Raw genomic sequence first — 19244 nt, 5'->3', positions numbered from 1 at the left:
ATAAATAATTGAACCTGTTTGATAATTTTTCTGTGAAGAGGTCAAATCAGGATGTGAACATTTTGATTTTTCACTTAGAAAATTCTTTCTCGCTTAAATGCTTTACTGTACTAAAATTTTTCAAGTTTGCATGCATTTTTATGTAAACTTATGTTTATTGAAAGTTTTCAACGTCATACCAGTTATGTAAATACATATATTTGGGTGAAGCATAGGCGTCAATACTGGAAAGGGGGGTGACATGTAGGCACATAAATATTTTGCAAAGATATACATAGTATATACATGTATGCATTAAAAATTGGGGCTAACCCATGGGGTCAACTTTCAATTTGCTACCGACGGCTATGTAATGTTTAAGAAAAAAGAGTTGGGATGAGAGACCTTCTACTCGTCTTCTCCTTGTTCTCAACGAGGTGAAATGAGTTCATGTAAATTTAAAAAAGTTTTTTCGAAAGATATAATTATTACAATTTGATTTCCTCTATTACTAAAAACTAAATCTAGAATATTTATTTTCTTTTATATCTGTTTTTCAAAGTGCGTTAAATGCCTCCATGGTAAAAAATTATTATGTGCATTCTTAACGCACTTTGAAAAAAATTTTCAAAGTGCGTTGAGTGTGTCCAAAATTTAACGCACTTTGAAAAATTTTACGCACTTTGAAAAATTTTTTCAAAGTGCGTAATTTTTTCAAAGTGCGTTGCCACAGGGCATAAATAAATCAATTAATAGATATTTGGTCTGGTATGATAAATAAAAAATGCTGTGAATTGAATTCACAATGCAGATAACGCCGATTTTGAATAACGATTTGTATTCTATTGAAAGTCTCTTATTTACATGTAGTAGCATAGTTCACAGCATTTGATACTATGGAATTTATTGTGATTTAAAAATAGCATTTGTCTGTTTTAATTCAACTTCTTTAAATACTTTCACTTCATTGATAAACAGATACGCAAAATAATTAACGATTTAGCCATTTGTTATAATTAGAAGTATACTCACATCATTTATCAGGACCGTCGACCTTAGAAAAGATGAAGTTAACCCTTTGTCAATTCACAACAAATTTATGACAAACGAACTCAGCTTTCCATATTTATGTAATAATAATGATCTTCTACAATCATATGTATTAAAGTTTTCATACCAATTCGATATTCAAGAGCATGCTCTGATGACGAGCAGTTTTTAAACCAAGACAAGCTATAATTACTGACAGATAAGTTGAAGTTGCAGGGATGTCAAAACCAATTGAATGCCAGCAGTTCGGAAATTCTATATTCTTTATAAATACCTTGTTATAAAATATAACATATCATTTGGTGATATTCAGGAATAAGTGTTTCAAACCAATTGGAAAGCCTTTGTTTTTATACTAATTCTGACTACAAAATGTTTTGTCTATACCTGATCAATATGTAGAACTTGTGCCCTATACACGATGAACGGTCAACAGGGTGTGCTTATACTCGTCCTAGCCCTGTTCACAGATTTGTATTGTCTGTATTTTTTCTTAAATTCGATCACAGTTCCATATCTTAATTCACCTTTTTCATATAGTGAAGTTATTAGTTGGTTGACAGTGTTGAGTAAAATCTCCAAATATGAAACAGATGTGGTTGTCTGTTGAGACTCTTTATTGTCTTTTTTCCCAGTTCACTCGGGTAAAACAATTTGACAAATAATTTAAAGTTACCAAGATAAGTTTTTGACACATGGATATCTAAATGTTACGACGGCGTATTCGTGCCATATTGACAATATAGAAAAAAAAATTAAAATCATTTGTACGATTTTTTAAATTGTTTGTACGATTTTTTAAATCGTTTAATTACACGCAATACGTAATTTGGACCTTTCTTAGTGTACAATCTTCGTCTTAATCTTGTATTGAAAGAAGACATCGAATATCTTCTTGAGAAACGGTATCCATGCAATTGACCACATGACTCAATTGTCTCCTCAATGAAAAGAGCTCTATCCCCTGTTAGATTTGTTCTTACATCTGAAGAGTTCCCAATTCAGCTTTTGTCCTTTTCAACGTTCGTTCACTAAGAAAGACTCGATGAGTTTGCGAAAGGATCTGTGCAATTTCCTAAAAAGTTAAACCCTTCTTGAAATATCCCTTCATCAATTTTTCTCTGTCACTCATTAAAACTATGCCCGGATACATTGTCCTACTTGAGCAAGGTTTTCTACTTCGCTTCTTCTACGTGTAATAACAATGGAAAAAAATTGTAAAAACGATTTTCTAAATCGTAAAAACCATTTTCTAAATCGTACAAACAATTTTTTAAATCGTTCGAACGATTTAAAAAATCGTTCAAACGACTTAAAAAATCGTTCAAACGATTTAAAAAATCGTACATACGATTTAAAAAATCGTACAAACGATTTTTTAAAAAAAATTCTCCACATTGTCAATATGGCACGAATACGCCATTGTAAAATGTTGATTTGAAGGACACAGTGTAATTTTTTCTTGTCGTGTTGAATTTTTGAATGAATTCTGCTTTAAAGGGATATTAAAGGTGGCTGACTTATAAAGGAGCAAGATAGGTACTCAAATTCAGGGTATAATATCAATATTTTAGTAATTTTTGTTAAGGATGTTTTGTCCATAGTTATTTTGACCAATCACAAGATATAAAAATGTTGAGTTTCTTGTATATTCGTTTGAAAATAATTCAACACCAAAATATATTGATAACTTTAAGGAAACACGTCGTAAATATATTTTCGATCCACAAGATTGATGAGAAATTTTCTGTAGTACAGTCCTATGGCAAATGCGATCATCGACCTGTTCGTCAATCATGCTCTTTTCAAGGCTACGTGTGTTGGATGGAAATTATATAAAATAGCTATCGATAATCTATAGTCCTTTTAAGCAGAGTATTATCTGCATGTTGCATAATTGATAATCGCGGAAGTGCATTATATTGCATTAAGAAAATAAATATATATAGCATTAATTGAATATTCTACATTTAATAATTCTACTCCAAAGGATAATATGAGAATTTAAAGTGTCCATTTACATGTCAAAAATGGGTATATTTTTCAAAATTTACAGTATAACATGTATTTATTGTCGAAGAGAGGATACCCACTTGGAACTGCGTCAACGTACTTCTTGCTTGTGAAGTGTTACATGCAGTATCGCTATCTTAGCAAGAAAATTTACCTTTTAAATCAAACGTAGAAAGTCTATTTTTGCTCCACTATAAGGAATGAGGACTTATCTAGACAAAAGAAATTTGCGAAAAGAAAAAGATAGAAAAGGTCCTCTATGACTAATAATGCATACAAATAGTTGTGGGTTTACCTTTAGGATTCTTCAATTGATACACTTTCAAACATGAAATGTATCCAGAATTTTAAAGGATACCATCACCTTTTTCTGTCAGTTTATCATTTATAAATGACATTTAATCTAAAAACATGCTTCATGGTTTACCCCAAGAAGCTATAAAAATCTTTGATTTGTGTAAGAAATACATGGATCATGAATTTAAATATGAGTTTATTGGACACGATCACACTACAAATGTAGTCTTTCCTACCTGCCTTGCATCATCAATAGCCATTTTAATAATTGCATCAGTGAATGTTTCCGACTTTTCATTACATTATTTCAGCAAAAACTGTATACAGCATATAAATCTAGTTATATTATTATGAATAAATGAAACCTTAATTTTAAAAATTGTAAAATAGAATAATAAAAAATACGTCTATTTCCTTGAAAGTTAAAAGTAGCAAAAATTAACAGTACATTTAAACTTAAAAATGGCCTCGGAAAACTGGGATTCAACAGGTGTGATTGGTAGTAAAGGGGTGCCAAGCTCTTCTATGCACCTGATCATACCTCCTGGATTTCCGGGGGTGGGTGGGGGTAGGAGTGGGGGTGCATGTTTTATCCCCTATTCACAGATTTTTATCAATTATAGTTTCTTCATCACTGTTCGTTATTTTCATTTTTTTTTCGGTGTATAATAATAGGTTTTTTTGATACCCACCTAAACTTACAAATAGGTAAAACCAATGATCATACCTCATGAAAGCCACTTCTTGTCTGTTGCAGTAAAATATCACAAAGTCAAGAAAGTAAAGTAGTATAATGTGAAATGTTGACTGATAATTACTGCATATATCTGTTAAAGAAAATTAATTTTGTATTAACTATATTTAGAAACTCGTTTTTCTTTATATTGATGTTGAGTAATTTACTTGATAACAAAGGATGTCAGGAAGGTCGATGTTTTCAATTCTTTTTTAGAGATTTAATCTGTATTGTTTGTCTCATATACGGATGCTGAATCACTGTGAATCACTTACAATTAAAATTTAAAATTGTAGATTTATATTATATTAAAAGACAATATAATGAAATCTCCATCAAACAAAAGATATCATTATGAAAAAACATATGAAAAAACCAAAGACAAGCAAACAATAATCGATAGTCATTTATTTATTTAAATTGTTTACCAATATTCTTAAAATGTCTCGAAAAACCTTCATCAATCCGTTTGGTTGTCTCGTCGTGATTATAATTACATTATCATTTCTTATAGACATAGCTGGGTTAAACTTGTTGCAATGATATATATTAAAACAATAATTGTTTTCATTTTTAAAGAAAATTTAGGGGAAATGGAATTTTATCATTAATGCGAATATTTAGACGTAGTAATTGTCCTATTCCATACTTCACCCTGTACTCTGGAAGATTATACATGTCATGTATATAAGACTGATGTTTGATGTCTAAATTGTTTATTTTAATTTCTTTTTATTAAAATCCTTTAGTCTTTTTTTTGAAAATTTTAAAGGTCAACTGTTTTATGAGAAATACAGCACAGCGATGCGATTTCCGAAAAATCAGGAATAAATAGAATGCAAAACTATTTATCGTTTTGGTATTGTACTAGTCGGAGAGATTCGAGCTTAATCTTTCTTTCATAAAATATCTATGAATGATCATTTCTTGGTGTTTGGCATTCAAACCGAAAAATTAACAAAATTCAAAGAATTTACGGGAAATATTTAAATAATAAGGAATACATTTTTAGTTCTTTGTAGGTGTTTGAACTGACTCTGTTTACATTATTAGAAAAAGTTGGGAGAAATGAGAGTTTTTTACATAGCCAGATGTTATAAATCAAAAGTTCAAGGACTTCGCATAAATTATGCATCTTAACTATTTTAAGTAAATGTCAATTTTTCAGAAAACATTTCACAAAGGAGATAAAAATTTCATTTTTAAAGCAAACACAAAGAGCTCTATTTAGGAGTGACACATGAAGGCAATAAATGGTCTGAATATTTGCATTGTTGTTTCAACCAGTATTTATGAAGCTAAATAAAAAATGAATACTTTTTCACCATTCATGAGCATTTTATAAAATCAAGTGATAAAAAACCATATACACTTCATGATTAGTGTGTTGGTACACAGAGCAATGTATTGTCGTACGTCAGACTGTGTGCTGCTTTCGGTAAAAAGACAAATAACCCCTCCCTGGAAGTGAGCATCTATTCCGGCGTGCCTTATTAACCACATGATTGATTTCTTCTTGACAAAAAAATAATGACAAAAATATTCCCTTGCCAATCACTTCCTTGAAAATTTATTAATCAATCAGTACATCTGCCGTGAAAGTTCAGACTGAATTGTTCACTTTTTCATGACATAAAGGAGTAAAGGGGGAGTCCCATGTGTTCTTACATCGAAGACTAGTTTAGTTTACATGTAGCACCCTGATCTATATACAAAAAGACATATGGATTAAGTGCTACAACTAAAAGTATATAAATTTAAAAAAAGGAATCCTTTTTTCCTTCAAAAGGTTCCAATAAAAACCAAAAGGTTGAAAAATTGAAAAGAAAATTTAGTCAGTGAGTCTATGTGGCATATCCTGAAATAGCATGTAATAATAGTATGTGTAGATGCAAAATATCAGCGTTTCTTTCAGTTTTTTTTATTCTTAAGCTCTATTAACTTGATCTCCTGTTATCATGGTATTTAGTTTGTACTAAAGCACAAATATATATTTTGTTTTTTACAAGAATTTTCATGTCTCTAACAATAACATAACTTATTTTCTAGATCCCTTCAAATAGTCAAAATAGAAGGGAATATTTAAAAGAACATGCATGGTGACCTATTATTACTCGATGTTTTGTATTTGTATTTTGCAAAATTAAAACATATTTCTCGATTGTTAAAGTACAATAATAGGTAAGCAGAAGTCTCAGAAATGACGAAAACAAAACGATTTCCGAAATTGAATTGAGATCTTAAATAAGTCAAAGAATGCAGGTTGGTTAATCAATCAAACATGAAGAGTACAAAGCAGAGAGATTCAATGATAACATCACTTTCGTAAAACATTTCCATGAAAATGGTTGTGGGTTTCAAGTGTCTGTCTGAGACAAATATTGGAAATAAGAATATATTAGGTTCTCTGCATAAATTACACACCGGTATACCGTAATTCCTCCCGAAGACATTATTCTTCATTTCCTCCTTTATGTTTCCAAGAAGGAATGTGTTTAACCGAATAAATTGTATCATATATTTATGTAATATTTAATTTTCTGGTAGTAACCAGTTTGTCCACATGCAAAGAATAAGACTAATGCTTTAAAATAATTCGTTTGTCAGCTGCTTAGAAAAATTAGATAAAATTTTCATTTTTTCATACTAAATACGTTTAAATGGAAATGTTGAATACACAATAATACTTTTAATTAAACTATTTTGTGAAAATTGGTTACTGCGAATGGACACCTTTAATAACATGTCCCACATTCACAAGTACAGGCATGCATTTTAGGCCGGGTCTGGACCTTACCGGTATTACTATCAATAGTAGTAGGATTCTCCACGGAAAACTGAATCTGGTGTTGGTTTCTGTAGTAGAAATCCTACTTTAGACAGTCATATTTGCAGGTGGGTGAATCCTTCTCTAGAGCTTTTTTGAAGGGAATTTCAACTCTGTACAGACATTCTTCCCGGGGAAAGATATCAGAAGGGAATATCTTCTTTATAAGACCGTCAGTTGTTGACATCTCTACCTGAGTAAAAAATCACAATCAATCTATCGTTCATTGGAGATTGTTATGAATGAAGATTTATCAAACTTTTTATCATTACTGACCTATAAATACATGTATGGACCAGCTAATTCTCAATTCGTATGAATTAGAGAATTTACTTACCGCTATTAAATTACAAAACACAGGATCAAACATATATAGTTACATTTATTAATGATGGACTGGATCTGCAGGCTTTGTGGCCATAGAACTTATCTGAGCTCACTTATGATCTCAAACTCACTTTTACCAAAGGAATAAATAGTGGAAAAGTGAGAATGAGATCAAAAATGAGTTTGTCGAAGTTTTCTGGCCTCTGAGACTGATATTGTAGATAAAGACTAAAATGTAAAGTATAACACACAACAATGGTTAAAACACAAAACAAGCCCAGTAAAAGCCTATAGATTAAGTATCGATAAATAATTGAACATTACAAACATGATTTTGAGGAAGTCTACTGGCAGTGACATATATTGATAACACTGTCTCCTGAATTTAAAAAATGCATGTGTCATGAAATATTCTTTGTTCTATATTTATGTCGGACGTGCATTAGAAATATTGAACGTGGAAGTACACCTCCCATAATAACTTTTCTGCAAACCACAGAACTGATATGCAGGCGACAGAATGGATTAAGAATTAGGGAGAATACAATGTATACAAGAATTAACTTGTCACTTCCTGTGACGAAACGAGATTGTACACCATGTAATTACAATAGCAAAAATATTTCATTATATTTGTAACAAGTGTATGAGTTTTCTTTCCTCTTTTAAGTACAAAGATACAGATCACGTTTGAGGACAAAACTTGCTTGACAGATACAAACGCTTTGAACATAAAAACATTCTTTATCATAAAAAGTACAGTTAAGCATTCCATCATACTTTACGTTAAAGTCTACACCCTGTATTTCCTTACTTTTGCACCCAAACTTTTCTACTATATACAAACCTCTCTAAGTGTTCTTTCGTTTCCTCCTTCATTTAAATACAGTATCTCCTGACAGTCAATATCTTAATTTTTTAAAAGTAAATGTAGTTAAAATGTCGAATTATCATCTTAAAAGGTCATATATAAATGTACAAACACAGGGAGTCCTGATATTTCAGTTTGTGAAAGAGCGTCATTTCTAGGACTTTTGATGAAGATTGTACCAGACGGTTGGCATAAAATGAAAGAGGAAGACCTGTACATTTTGTCAAATGAATCAATTAAACGCTTAAAAAGTCATTAATAAAAACGTAATCAAACTTAAAAGACAATATGCAAACCATTCATTTATCCGTTTTCAGAAATCGGATGTGAGCTACAAAATCATCTAAAGTCAATTGGCAGATTCTCTTGCCTTTAGTTTCAAACTCACTTGAACATTTGTGAAAAAAGAATTAAATAAATTACATCTTCACTAGGTATTGGTCAATGTTAATAAAGCAGGTAACAACATTTTTCTTCGTTTGTAAGACTCATTATATATAAATCATATTTTACAGGTGTAGAAGAACTTGGATTTAATTCTGCAAGTGGTAATCCAACTTAAACTCGCTGTTTCCTTTCTAAGGAAGAAATTCTTCAAAATCATATGTCAGTTTTGAATGTTTTTAATATCCTAAAGAACCAAAATGAATTTGAACTACCATATATATATACTGGATTTCTAAACTTCATAAAAATCATTGCAAACATAGTGGGTTTCAGTAAATGTTCAACCAAGCCTCTTTCTTTACTCTTCGCTATTATCGCTCGATATTAACAGTAGTGAAAGAGAAACTTCAGGACTACTGTGCAACAATGTATTCAAGAAGTAGTGTAAAACAGATGTGGATACATCCAAGGAACTTTTGAACAAATTAAAATTACAAGATTTTACCAAAATCAACAGCTTAAAAACTTACGACTTTTCAACTTTACACACTGCAATTGACCATGATAAAATAAAGTTCAGGCTTTTTAATATCATCGACAGCTGCTTATTCAATAAAAGTGGAACTCGTAAATTTACTTACCTTGTCATTGGTCATTTGTAATATTATTTTGTTAAAACAACTGTTTGATTGTACACACACAAGTAGTCTGAAGTTGACATAAAAAATGCTAATGATTTCTGATTGACAATGTCTATGATGTTTTTGGAGATCAGGTCTTCCAGCAATCTGTTGGAATACCCATGGGTACCATTGCGCCCCGTTATTAGCAGACCTATTTTTGAATTCATTCGAAGCAGAAATTGCGCAAAATCGTACGCGTGAAAAGAAGAAAACACTTGCTCTGGCTTTCAATTCGACATTTAGATATATCGACGACGTATTGTCAATTAAAAATGGCAATTTCCATTCTTAAGTAGATACAAATATCCTGGTGAGCTTGAGATAAAATATACCACAGACTCTGACACATTTGTTTCATATTTTGATATTTTATTTAAAAAAAAACGTTAATGGCAATTTAACAACCAAGCTATATGATAAACGTGATGACACTTACCGGTTGAGAGATGCATTCAACGAAAACATTAAACAATTCTTTGATGAACCTTTTTAAAAGAATTTGTAAAGAGGCGAATAAGTTCAATAAAAGCTGCGCTCTGTTTACAAGGAAAATGCCGTGCATGGCAGCATTTCAGTAAATAAGAGAGAACAGTGTAATGCATTTTATTGTCAATATGTCTGTAATTACTATTTTTAAATCTCTTGCTTTCACTTTGTTTCCAACGAAAAGCTACTTTCAGTTCGTTCTTTCATCGATCTTATAAATAGCGTAGCGTTCGTCAAACTTGCAAGATTTGTTCTGTAATTCTTTATACCTGCAAAATGACAAAATTTGTAAAACTTCTTGTTCTGATTCTATCATTTACTGCATAATGAAAGGTAAGAGTTATTAACAATTTTTGTTTATATTTGTTCTTCTTTTTATATACGTTTGCGGGTCTCGAGCAATCAGATTTGGGAATTCTGGCGTATTTTAGGCTAAATTATAAATATTAATGAAAATTAGTTGTATAAGAATCAATGTATAAAAACGCTGTAGATGATTTGTAAAATGACTTGGATTATCTTATAACGTACCTAAACCAATCCAATGAGAAGGGCATGGCAGATCAGCAGATTAAACAAATAATTTCATTGACCCCACACCTAGTGTTTAATTTATGAAAGGAACTTCTTCCACGTTCTGATTCAGAAATTCGCATTAGAACTGGGTCATATTTTAGCTCAAATGCAGCCATACAAATATCGCTAGGGTTATTTTATCATACGTTTAAGAATTAAAGTTTTATATCTGATTCATATTTTGATGTTTTACTTAAAAAAACGTTAATGGTAATTTAACAACCAATCTAAATGATAAACGTGATGACTTTATTTTTTCTTTCGTTACTTACTTAAGCAGCAATATGCCTTCAACACCTGCATAAGGAGTTTATATATCTCAGTTGATTCGATACGTAAGAGCATATTCTACGTATAAACAATTTCTAAAACGAGGTAAATTATTGACAAACAAGTTGATTTAACAAGGAAACAATTTATCATTGAGTCAATACTGACTGGCGTTTTTCATACTAATTGTTAGTCCATTACTTATACACTAAATTGACGACAGGTTTTTCCGTTATTTTTCGATCTTGACAAGTAGCACAAGGCGGGTTTGACTGGTCAGCAGGTGATGTTCACTCGTCCATGGCACCTGATCCCACCTCCGAAGTTTAGAGGTCCGTGTATGCTCTCCTCATATTCTGTATTGTTTTATGGACTTTTGATCTTGAATACTGTTCGTTATCTCCATATGTTTAACTCTTCACTGAATTTTCTAGATTTTTCATGTTTTTTATCATAACAAGGACACACGGCGAATGTGACCATTGACAGTGGATGCTCATATCTTAATAGTACCCGTTTCTACCACTGATTTTTAGCTCACCTGAGCCGAAGGCTCAAGTGAGCTTTTCTGATCAAAATTTGTCCGTTGTCTGTCGTCGTTGTCGTTGTCGTTATTGTTGTTGGCGTTGTCGTTGTCGTCGTAAACTTTTCACATTTTCATCTTCTTTTCAAGAACCACTGGGCCAATTTCAACCAAACTTGGCACAAAGTATTCTTTGGTGAAGGGGATTCAAGCTTGTTCAAATGAAGGGCCACGCCCTTTTCCAAGGGGAGATAATCATGAATTCGCTAAAAATTAATGGCATTTTTAAAAAATCTTCTTCTCCAGAACCGCTGGGCCAGGAAAGATGAAACTCATGTGGAAGCAACCTCAGGTAGTGTAGATTCTAGTTTGTTCAAATCATGACCCCTGGGGCAAGGGTGGGGCCAAAATGGCCAACCCAAGTTTTACATAGGAATATATAGGAAAAATCTTTAAAAATCTTCTTCTCAAGAACCACTAGGACAGGAAAGATGAAACTCATGTGGAATCATCCTTAGGTAGTGTGGATTTAAGTTTGTTATAATCATGACCGCCGAGGCTAGGGTGGGGCCAAAATGGCCGACCCAAGTTTTACATAGGAATATATAGGAAAAATCTTTAAAAATCTTCTTCTCCAGTACCACTGGGCCAGGAAAGATGAAACTCATGTGGAATCATCCTCAGGTAGTGTGGATTCAAGTTTGTTCAAATCATGACCCCCGGGGCAAGGGTGGGGCCAAAATGGCCGACCAAAGTTTTACATAGGAATATATAGGAAAAATCTTTAAAAATCTTCTTCTCTAGAACCACTGGGCCAGGAAAGATGAAACTCATGTGGAATCATCGTCCGGTAGAGCAGATTTAAGTTTGTTCAAATCATGACCCCCGGGGCTAGGGTGGGGCCAAAATGGCCGACCCAAGTTTTAAATAGGGATATATGGGGAAAACTTTTAAAATCTTTACAAGTACTTCAAAGCTATGATTAGTGATATTTATATGGAATCATCCTCAGGTAGTGTAGATTCTAGTTTGTTCAAATTATGAACGCCTGGAGAGGGGGGGGGGAGTAAATTCAAGCCTGAGGTGCTCAGGTGAGCGCTGTGGCCCCTGGGCCTCTTGTTAGATGATGTGTTTGCTCTGCTTTTGATTTGTATTTTTGAATGAACTTTTGAGTTTGAGTTTTTTTTTCTTGTCATCAAATACGATTCATCTTGAAGTCGAATGTTGTCTGGCGTTTTTTTTTTAATATTAATTGAAAGGCATGTGCAATAATTTACACACTGAATCGTCAACGGTTTTTGCATGGTCATGACAAGGGGCACAGGGAATGTATAATGGGCGGACAGGGGATAGTTACTCCTCCGTGTCATCTGATCCCACTCTAATATTTTTGAGGTCTGTGTTTTCTCTGCTCCCAATTTAAATGGGTAAAGAGGACTTTGAATATGATAACTCTTCGTTATCTTCATATTTATTTACGTAATGATAATGAATAAAACCAAACATCTGAACAACATTATCAGGTGTTCTGTATGGAAAACGTCAAAAATAAAGGTAGTAGAAATTTCACTTCTGACACCTTAATTGTTCTCTGAACATGGATTATGTATATAATATATATACTGATATAACAGTAAGGTGATCTTTCCCAATTAAAACCCTGAAATGACATAAACTAACAAAATATCTGTCATAATTTTACTGGAAACGCGTGTATTTTCGAATTAATATATGTTTATAATAAACATGTGTAAATTTTTATTTTGCTGGTTTTTTAGCTCACCTGAGCCGAAGGCTCAAGTGAGCTTTTCTGATCACATTTTGTCCGGCGTCCGTCTGTCTGTCTGTCTGTCCGTCTGTCTGTCCGTAAACTTTTCACATTTTCGACTTCTTCTCAAGAACCAATGGGCCAATTTCAACCAAACTTGCCAGAAAGCATCCTTGGGTGAAGGGGATTCAAATTTGTTCAAATGAAGGGCCACGCCCTTTTCCAAGGGGAGATAATTATGAATTAGTGAAAAATTATTGGCATTTTTAAAAAATCTTTTTCTCAAGAACCACTGGGCCAGGAAAGATGAAACTCACGTGGAATCATCCTCAGGTAGTGTAGATTCAAGTTTGTTCAAATCATGACCCCCGGGGGTAGGGTGGGGCCACAATGGCCGACCAAAGTTTTACATAGGAATATATAGGAAAAATCTTTAAAAATCTTCTTCTCAAGAACCACTGGGCCAGGAAAGATGAAACTCATGTGGAATCATCCTCAGGTAGTGTAGATTCAAGTTTGTTCAAATCTTGACCCCCGGGGGTAGGGCGGGGCCACAATGGCCGACCAAAGTTTTACATAGAAATATATAGGAAAATTCTTGAAAAATCTTCTTCTCAATAATAACAAAGCCATGATCGGTCATATTAATATGGAAGCATCCTCAGATAGTGTAGATTCAAGTTTGTTCAAATCATGACCCCCGGGGTTAGGGCGGGGCCACAATGGCCAACCAAAGTTTTACATAGAAGTATATAGGAAAATTCTTTAAAAATCTTCTTCTCTAGAATAACAAAGCCATGTTTGGTCATATTTATATGGAAACATCCCTAGGTAGTGTAGATTCAAGTTTGTTCAAATCATGACCCCTGGGGGTAGGGTGGGGCCAAAATGGCCGACCAAAGTTTTACATAAAAATATATGGGAAAATTCTTTAAAAATCTTCTTCTCAAGAATAGAAAAGCCATAATTCATCATATTTATATGGAAGCATCCCCAGGTAGTGTAGATTCAAGTTTGTTCAAATCATGACCCCCGAGGGTAGGGCAGGGCCACAATGGCCGACCAAAGTTTTACATAGAAATATATAGGAAAATTCTTGAAAAATCTTCTTCTCAAGAAATACAAAGCCATGATTGGTCATATTTATGTGGAAGCATCCTCAGGTAGTGTAGATTCAAATTTGTTCAAATCATGACCCCCAGGGGTAGGGCGGGGCCACAATGGCCGACCAAAGTTTTACATAGAAATATATAGAAAAATTCTTTAAAAATCCTCTTCTCAAGAAAAGTAAAGCCATGATTGGTCATGGGACTTCTTTTGGATTAAAACTTTTCAATAATAAACCAATTTTCTACCTTTTCCAAGCCACAGTGCTCAGGTGAGCGATGTGGCCCATGGGCCTCTTGTTTCTTTTATGTCTGTTTGTTTAAGTCCCTTATTGAGGCACCAACATTTACCGGTTGAGAGTTGCGTATTTCTATCATTACAAGCAGATGCATTCAACGAAAACATAATACACTTTTTTGATGAACCTTTTGAAAAGAATTTATAAAGAGGCAAAGAAGTTCAATGGCAGCATTTCAGTAAATAAAAGAGAACAGCATAATGCTTTTTATTGTCAATATGTCTGTAATTACTATCTTTAAATCTCTTGCTTTCACTTTGTTTTCAACGAAAAAGCTACTTTCAGTTCGTTCTTTCATCGATATTATAAATAATGTAGCGTACGTCAAACTTGCAAGATTTATTCTGCAATTCTTTATACTTGCAAAATGACAGAAGAACTATATGCGGTATATTGCATATACTTGCCCCCACAAAAGTTACATTTTGAAAACTTCATGAAATGTGCTGAATTCAATAAATTGTATAAGAAATATAAATTAACAGAACATATTATAGGTTCAAAGCAGTTTTTCACAATTTTTTTGTTTTTATGACGTCACAAACTAGTCCAATTTTAGAATTTTTTTCAGAAAGAGGACAAAATGGACAAAATTTCAACAATTTCAGCTTTTAAATATATAGAGCGCATGTTTGTTCAGGATTAATATTTACATATTTCATTGATATTATCATTCTACACATTATATCAAAATATTGATCTTGAACACACATGCGCTCGGTGACTTTTACTCAAAATATCGACGAAATATGTATATTTTTCTGTAGAATTCATTAAAAACTGAAATTTACGTCATGTTTGTGACGTCATTACGTACATATGACGTCATTACTTATGAAAATTTTCAGTGCTTTGAAGTCAGCATATACTCCCCTGTTTAAGAACTTAATTAAATATACCTCCATCAAAGTTTGATTTGGGGGGCAAATATTGGTTATTACCGAATAAAGTTCTTTGTAAAACTTCTTGTTCTGGATTTGATCATTTACTGCATAATGAAAGGTAACATGTATGGACAATTTTTGTTTCTATTTTTTCTTTTTTAAAATACATTTGCGGGTCTCGAGCAATCAGATTTGGGAATTCTGGCGTATTTTAGGCTAAATTATAAATATTTATGAAAATTAGTTGTATAAGAATCAATGTCAAAAACACTTTGTGATTTGTAAAATGACATGGATTATCTTATAACATATCTAAACTTATCCAACGAGAAGGGCATGGCAGATCAGCAAATTAAACAAATAAATTTATTGATCCCACATCTAGTGTTTAATTTATGAAAGGAACTTCTTCCACGTTCTAATTCAGAAATTCGGATCAGAACTGGGTCATATTTTGGCTCAAATGCAGCCAAACAAATATCGCTAGGGTTATTCTATCATACGTTTAAGAATTAAAGTTATTCGTTTTCTTGAATACCCGGCGATATAGTATATAAAGAATCCTTCTCTCATTCTTAGGAAACTTAAGGTAATCAAATGAATACTCTTAACTTTAGGAGCTGCTTCAGAAGACAATTGTGATTTTCAAGAAGTTAACAAGTGCTTCAAGGCATCTGAGTTTGATATGTCTGTGCTATCCAGAAATAAAACTAATTTTTGCAGGTTTGTATTTTAAAGTTTAAAAATCTGAATATCTTAAATTAAATCAAACAAAGAAAAAAAAACCGTTTTCCCAATTTCAATTTAGGTATAACACCTATACATATGATATAAATATTCATCGTTTTGAAACAGTCACCAGTTGAGGAATCTGCAAGAATGCTTAGAGGCACAGAACACAACATGTTTTAATGAGCCACAATACCAACTCAGTATTCAGTCCTTCAGCCCATCAGTGTTTGGATGCGAAGGTAAATTACCAAGGAACATGTAAAACATAAATATTTCAGGTTTCTAACGACCAACTTTACTTTACATAACAAACTTAAGAAAATTACGAAATTATTTTTTTTTGTAATTTAGGTACTTCTAGTCACCAGTGTGATCCACAGGCAATGCAAAACTGTCTTAAAAAATTAGATTTATCCTCGGTGTCTACAAATGCAACGTCATTTTGCAGGTAAGAATGCTTGAATCCATAAATTTAAGACATGAATTTAATTTTTTAGAATGTATGAGGACATTTTCATTTTTCTACTTCAATTATCTCACAATGGAATTATTAATTCTTTTTCACTCCATGCATTTATGGTAGTTCTTGAAAACATTAACTTTTTCTAATTAGCTAAAAATCTTAATAAATACATATAAAAATCAATAAAAATCTTTTAAAGTTTTAAGCTGAAGAATGCATTATCCTGCTTGGAAGCCTACAAAGAAGTGTGTTCCACCTCTTCACACCTCAGATTATACAATGCTTTTGTATCAACACTGCAGCCAGAGCTGTATGGATGTTCCGGTATGGGTACATGATAACTTTACTAATAGGGTATACATGTACATGTATATATAGCAACGGAGCTCTAAAAGTCCATTATGCTGAAAAAGTCTTTTGTATCTGAACAGGTTCTTTTGGGGAACAATGCGAAATGTTTTCAGTTGCGGGATGCATTCAGAGATTTAACATTCACCGCATGTATCATCTCGAAGCTACAGGGACGTGGAGGTACCATGAAAGTCTTTGCCAGTGAGTTATGAAATTGTCATTATTGCTTCGTTTTGAGGTGTTGACATTGTGTTCCTTTGAAAAATGCACGAGGAAATTTTCAAATAGTTCTTTGGTTCCTTTAGTTTCAGAACATTGCATATAAATAAGCGCGCCCCACGTTTTATGGAAAGAGGATTTTATTTAGATGTTGTAAATATTGGTTACATGACTAATTCTCTCAAGTGACCGGTTTCTCTTCCTTTTTAAATAATTGCTTCAACAGAAAAGATTTGTCAATTTTTCCGTTTCATTTTTTTTTTCAAATACGAATCTCTAAAAAGTTAATTATTGGCAACATAAAATGCTATCAACGATCTTACTTTTTAAGAATAAAAAACGTGATTCTGAACTTCATTTTCTTAATTTTCACTTGAAATAAATGTAAATTTTAGAGCTCAAATGATTGAAAATGTCTATGCAATTTTTTCTGATGTCTCAGAAAGTCGTACCACCAATTTTACAACAAATTTAAATGTATTTGTATGAAACTGAATGGATATATGGATCAAGCCATGACATTTATAGAATTAAAATGCGTTTAGTTGTTGTTTTTTTAGACACCTCAGAACAGCCAAGAGTTGCCTTGCTCCGTTTGAAACACCTTGTAAAAATAATCCCTCATTTACACCTTGACCTCGACCTCACCCAATGTGTAGGTGAGTAAGGGCGATAAGCAAAGTTACAACTAATAGTTTTTATGTTAAATATACGGATATTCATAGACACGTTTTCATGAAATAATTTCTTATTGCATATTATCTGCTGTAATTTATAATTTAACATATTTTGTATTTCCATAGTAACCACAAAACCTCCATTAGTTGTGTATTTACACCCGGTGAATTATGAAACCAGCGCATCAGCCAGAGCCATTTTCCATGGGATAATGATGACTTTATCGCTTTCATTACTATTTGGCTTCATAAATTGAACTAAGACCAGTAGCAGGTTTATCTACATTGTAATAATTGCCACACCTAAACAGAAAAAAATCTTGAAAAATAAAATATGAAAGAATTAATACAAAGGGTTTTTGCAAGTTGTATTTTTCAGATATCTTTTATAATTCTGTAAAATATTTTTATCCGCCACATTTCATAATTATTGAACTTTAATATGACTCATCACTGTAAAAAGTTTCTTTAATCGAGTCGATCATCGACGAGGCCTACATATAGCTGAATATCGCGAGTAGAGTTAAATTTACAACAGTAATTTGATAAGTAGCAAATTTTGAATGTTATTATGTTTGACTGTAATATATGTTTGTCAGAATCTTAAAGCTGAACACTTTTCGTAATTAAGCACACACCATATAAATTTCCCTACCTCTGCACTAGGGTACGTAAAGCCTTCGCACTCGCTACCTCTGATATCTGCTGCGTGTATTCTACATGTAAACCTTACATAATGATTGTTCTTTTTGTTAAAATTTCATTACAAACAACGTACAAGTGCATTCGAATATCTTCGGTAATTCTTTTCTTGGTGGGGAAGAGGCATCATTTTGTCAGAACACACTGACAAAGAAGGAAATATCGTGAAGGACAATCCATTGAACGGCGAACAAAACTAAGGCTTATTTAGGGGCTGGAGCAGGACGATCTACAGAGGACAAATATGGCGGACAAGAATATAACTCTTTCTTTTTGCGAATCGTGATCAGCTTTAAGTGCGGTTATTTATTTATTTAAATTGAATTATTATTTCTTGAATTTTATGTTTTTATTTGTTTGTTGTACTTTGTTTGTTAATTATTAAAGTAATTGTCAATACATTGTATTATCATTTTTGAAGAATATTCTTGACCTATTTACATAATTTTATGTAAAATAAAAGTTTAGGTGTTGTATTTTGTTCATATTCAATAAAATCATTTGGTAAAATAATTTTAAAAAATGAACATTTAGAGTTTTGTTTAGTATAACAAGGCACTAAGGACAGTTGGAAACATCTTCGCCCGTTATGCATAAACGTCCGAAGATTCAAATTAATGTCCCTGGCATATTCGATGAAGTGGACATACATATTTTCACATATTTACATTAAAAAACTGTTTTAAAATACACTTAGCACCCTGAGTATACTTTACATACTCCACGCAGAGTGACGTCAGACTCAATGGCATCCCCGAAAATTAACATGCATCGCCTTTTACCTGGCGAAATTAAATTTAGTTGTAAGTATATAGAAATTTACACACATAATTTTAGAAGAGGTATCGGAGGTAAAATAACGAATGAAAATATTTTATTTATAAAATTTATTATATGGTCCTTAAGGAAGCCCATTTAGGACCTATCAAATAAACTTATTGAATTGGATATAACGAATTTAATTCGTTATATAACAATTTCTTTTTATTCGTTATAGTGATTTTAATCTGATATAACA

At 32.5% G+C, this 19244-nt stretch overlaps 1 protein-coding gene across 2 annotated transcripts; it reads left to right on the top strand.

The window, feature by feature from the left end:
- Positions 1–9834: 9834 nt before the first annotated feature.
- Positions 9835–17906, top strand: LOC134233360 (uncharacterized). Of its 2 annotated transcripts, XM_062715326.1 has the most exons (9): positions 9838–9962; positions 15173–15200; positions 15700–15805; positions 15938–16053; positions 16166–16262; positions 16477–16601; positions 16709–16829; positions 17408–17506; positions 17651–17906. In XM_062715326.1, exons 1-8 carry the CDS (start codon positions 9933–9935, stop codon positions 17481–17483), a joined length of 699 nt encoding a protein of 232 aa, XP_062571310.1. In that variant the 5' UTR covers positions 9838–9932; the 3' UTR covers positions 17484–17506; positions 17651–17906. The 2 variants fall into 2 exon arrangements, with proteins under 2 accessions (XP_062571311.1, XP_062571310.1); XM_062715327.1 differs by lacking the exon at positions 15173–15200 and having other exon boundaries at positions 9835–9989.
- The last annotated feature ends 1338 nt before the right edge of the window (positions 17907–19244 follow it).

The sequence above is a fragment of the Saccostrea cucullata genome, unplaced genomic scaffold (assembly GCF_032062105.1).
Source record: "Saccostrea cucullata isolate Sc308-1 unplaced genomic scaffold, CSIRO_AGI_Scuc_v1 ctg636, whole genome shotgun sequence".
NCBI classification, from domain to species: domain Eukaryota; kingdom Metazoa; phylum Mollusca; class Bivalvia; order Ostreida; family Ostreidae; genus Saccostrea; species Saccostrea cuccullata.
This window is presented reverse-complemented; position numbering and strand designations above follow the sequence as displayed.

Coding starts and splice junctions, on each gene's coding strand:
- LOC134233360 (XM_062715326.1), top strand. CDS start 9,933: ATGACAAAATTTGTAAAACTTCTTGTTCTG. Junction 15,201..15,699: donor CATTTACTGCATAATGAAAG/GTAACATGTATG, acceptor TCTTAACTTTAG/GAGCTGCTTCAGAAGACAAT. Junction 16,054..16,165: donor ATCAGTGTTTGGATGCGAAG/GTAAATTACCAA, acceptor TTTGTAATTTAG/GTACTTCTAGTCACCAGTGT.